The following is a 3,918-nucleotide window of genomic DNA, read 5'->3' as shown; positions in this document are numbered from 1 at the left end:
AGAAACTAGAAAACTGGAGTTTAGGTCAGATTCATTTATAAAAAGTGGACTTCTTGTTTTTGTGTTGTCATTGTGGCTTATCAGCTTCTGCTGTATCTGCTGATAAATCTGTAATGTGAAAACAGCTGTTAGAAATAGTGTGCTAATATACCCTGAAAGAGAAATTTATTATAATAATTCTGATTCTTTCCAGAGATTGAGAACTTTTTTCAAGCAAATCTAACTAAAAGACGTGGGCACTGTGATTAAAATTGTGTGGGTTGTTTTCTTAACAACTCAAGATACTTTAAAATGCGTTCTTAGCAATAGGTGCTCTTTCTGCATGTGTAGTAGAAGCCAATGAATTCAAATTCCTATTGCTAATAATATCCTGTTGCTTGGAAATAATTTGTTTAATCTCAAATAGAAATAAAACCTTAGATTTAAGAAATTACCCACCTAAATAATTTTGAATAAATTAAGGAGGTAAAAAGAAAAATGTTGACCTTTGTTACAGAATTTCATTTCTCGTCTCCTCCTCTGGTATGTCATACTTCAAATTGGTGTCCTAGGGAATGTCTGCAGAGCGTTTGACACACTGGCGCATGATGCAGCTGTGTGCTCTTTCTACAGTTGCATCTTTCAGTGCAGTCTTGGAGTATGGAATAATCTTCAGACAGTCTTCCTAAAAGTGTCGTGTTTCACTCTTGATGATAGACTGTGGTGAAATGCAGCAGTAAGAAATAACAAGATTTAGTTTCTGTCACAAAAAATGTATGGGTTTTGGTTAATCCTGAAGCATGGGGGCCTGGAGCATATTTCTCTCCCTTCTAGGAGTTGAGGTGGTTGTTCAAGGCCTGCTAAGATTGAGGAAGAGTTGCTAAGAAGCCTCAGTGGGGGCTCTCCCCTATTTCATTTGGGAGCTGCTTTTAAGCCAAGGCTCTCCTGGCTGTCTCCACCTTTGCTATGTTGCAGCTGTGTCTGCTCCTGGTCTCATAGCTGTGGATGTGCTGGGTCAGCTGTTGCTGACCCTGGTTACTATCTCTGGACTGACCCTCACTTGCATACACAGCTTGTCTCCTTGTGCTGCTGCACCCTTGCTGTTTCATGACACAAAACAAAGAAGGAATAGACAAGTTCACAAAAGGAAATCCCATTCATAGCATAGCAGCAGCTTGTCAAAATGGAGGCATTAGCAGGTTACTGATGTTGACTCCGGCAACACTGAGTCAGAAAGAGTGCTCATGGTCCTCTGTGATATGTGCTAGTAGTTTTTAGTAGTTGTTCCAGGAAATGGATAAATGCTACTTAGACTTGACTAGATAGAGAATTTTTGAAAGTCCATGCAATAATTATAATAAGGAGTTCTCTGGAAAAGATGAGGAGGAGCATCGAGTACCTTCTGTGACTAGACTCAACTACTCAGGACAAATACATACTTTCTTAAGGGTTATTGGCAGAGTACTGTGCACTTTATTTTGCTTTTTTGAGAATACTAGGCACTGTTTTCACATTTTATTGGGGGAAATGCTAGTCATGTTTAAACTGGTTTCTCTAATCTGTATATAACTGATTACTCATATTGAATACTTGTGTGGGGTTTTTTTAATAGCTTTCCATTGAAATTGGAACAGAAGTCAAAAACCAAAATAAAATGTTATCAGAAATGGTAAGTATTTAGTCACTACCTTTTTTAATTATGGGGCAGGATTAAGAAGTTAGTGATGTAAAGCAGTCCTTCTTTTAGTATGAATATTTTAATTAAAATGTTAACAGCTTACTGACTGTAAAATGCGACTAATTCAGCAGCAGTATTTCTGCTTAAAACGAGATGTGCAAATGCATTACATGCAAGGCACAACCAAGGTCTTTATTCTTCAGACATGACTGTTTTCAATTAGCAAATGTATAGTATTATTAAAAGGGCAGTTTCATGATTAGTTGTATTTAAGAATAGAAGAGGGAAGCAGAAATTAAGGAAGTCAGAAACACTTTTTCTGCATGTGTTTTGCTTTGATTTTGGGAAGAAAATCTCTGCATAAATGAGTGAAAGTTTTCCCTGGTTAGTTTTCAGAAACTGCCTCCGAAATAATACTGGCTTTGGAAATTTGAGAAATCGGGGAAAAAATACACTTGCAAGCTTCAGGGGTAGTCTTTTTTTCCTCAGAGTAACATGGGGTTTTGTTTTCTTCACTTGTTTGTTTTGTTTAAATGTAGGATAATGCTTTTGACTCTACCAGTGGACTTCTAGGTGCAACTATGGGCAGACTGAGAACACTCTCCAGAGGAAGCCAGACAAAGCTGTTATGCTACATGATGCTCTTTGCATTGTTTGTTTTTTTTGTCATATACTGGATTATTAAACTGAGGTGATGCATGTTACCTTCGTTTTAAATTGTGTAATTTCAACTGTAAAGTAGACTTTATTAGTGAAGACGTTGATCTAAATTGGCATATTCTGTTGATAAAACACAGCGAAATTGTTGTAAATTGCATTAACTATTAATGCGATGTTACACAGTTTTTCCCATCATCCCCCGTTTTGGAGGGGATTATGTGGAACTATGCAGAAACTGCTAGCATAGTAGGTTACTTTTTTGTGGAAAATAGTTTTTAAAATTTCTTTAAAAAATGCAGAAAGCAACAGTTTTTCAAATATGAAGTAATTGGAGAATTACAATGTACTCTCTTTCATTCTGCTTTTTATTCTGGGCCACGCTCTAAATTAGAGCTTGAGTTTCAGGCATATATAATAATTTCTGGGTTGCAAAAACATGAAAAATACTTGGATCTTTCTAAATTGGTTTTATCTGTGGATTTTTGAAAGGCTGGTCTGAAGCTAACAAGGTAATATTGATACCCGAAAATACTATTTTTGTGTATAGCTCTGATAGTTTGTGTGTTTAAGTAGCTTAAACTCCGTGTGTTTTGGGGAGAAGTTACTTAAAACCAGACTTTTTTTATTTATATGTGACAAATCATGCTTACACATCTACTGTTCTAAACAAATGCCTTTGATTATTGGGATCAACCAATAAGGACACAATACAAATGTTTTCTTTATATTTAAAGTATCTAAAACTTAATGATTCCATTGAATCACTAGAACATTTACCATTAGTATGTTTACTTTTCAATCTGTGATGATCCCTAAATCTACACTGCATGGTGTCTGGAATATGAGGTCAGATATTTTTAATTTTATATTAAAGTATATTATAATGCACCTGTTGGAGGTGCTGTCATATTAATGTTTTTTTATTTTGAAGACTTAGCTTTGGCTCACCAAATAGTTTCTAATAGTTGAAGCTATTACAATATTTAGTTCAACATTCAAAAAACTAAGTTTGCTAGATATTGAAATTGTATCTACAATTTAAAAAAAACTTTTATAGAAATACTGTATAACGTGTTGGCATTAATAACTAATTATGAACTGATGAATAAAGTGTCCTCTAGTGTTCTAGCTAGTGTTGTTTATATGCATTCTTTTTTTGGAATTGGTGCTGCATTTAAGGGGCTATACTTGTGTGGGGAGCACTATTAGAATAAGAAATGGAGACATATGCTACATTTCTTTCATGTTAGTTTTCATATATAATGGAAGTATGACCTGTAAATCACGGATACAAGCCACACAATGTAATTAAATGCAAATGTAATTAAAGCTCAAATATCTATAGCTAATTTAGTCTTTTTTAACAGTCTACAACACGTCTACAAATAACAATATCTAAGTGCTAACACCAAGAGAATGCATTGTCTTTGTATGGAGAATTGCTAGGCTTGTTAAACAGGTATAGCATTCCCAAAGCGAGTCAATAGGATATAGTTTGCCATCCAAAATTTTAATGAGACAGTGGTCTGTCGCCTAACAAGTGAGGTGATAATGACTGACGTATATGTCTGATGATACTCCCCTGATAGCTGGTATCTTCT

The 3,918-nt window shown here is 35.1% G+C and overlaps 1 protein-coding gene across 1 annotated transcript in view; it reads left to right on the top strand.

Annotated features, from left to right (window-relative positions):
• Nucleotides 1-2,352, top strand: part of BET1 (Bet1 golgi vesicular membrane trafficking protein) — a gene marked incomplete at its 5' end in the record, with an annotated part of 2,806 nt that extends 454 nt beyond the window's left edge. Inside the window, 2 exons of the mRNA XM_010133419.1 lie at nt 1,592-1,648; nt 2,197-2,352. Of these exons, the coding sequence (XP_010131721.1) occupies nt 1,592-1,648; nt 2,197-2,352 (213 nt within the window). The remainder of the gene's footprint in view (nt 1-1,591; nt 1,649-2,196) is intronic.
• Nucleotides 2,353-3,918: the final 1,566 nt, after the last annotated feature.

The sequence above is a fragment of the Buceros rhinoceros genome, unplaced genomic scaffold, assembly GCF_000710305.1.
Source record: "Buceros rhinoceros silvestris isolate BGI_N320 unplaced genomic scaffold, ASM71030v1 scaffold22453, whole genome shotgun sequence".
Lineage (NCBI taxonomy): Eukaryota > Metazoa > Chordata > Aves > Bucerotiformes > Bucerotidae > Buceros > Buceros rhinoceros.
This window is presented reverse-complemented; position numbering and strand designations above follow the sequence as displayed.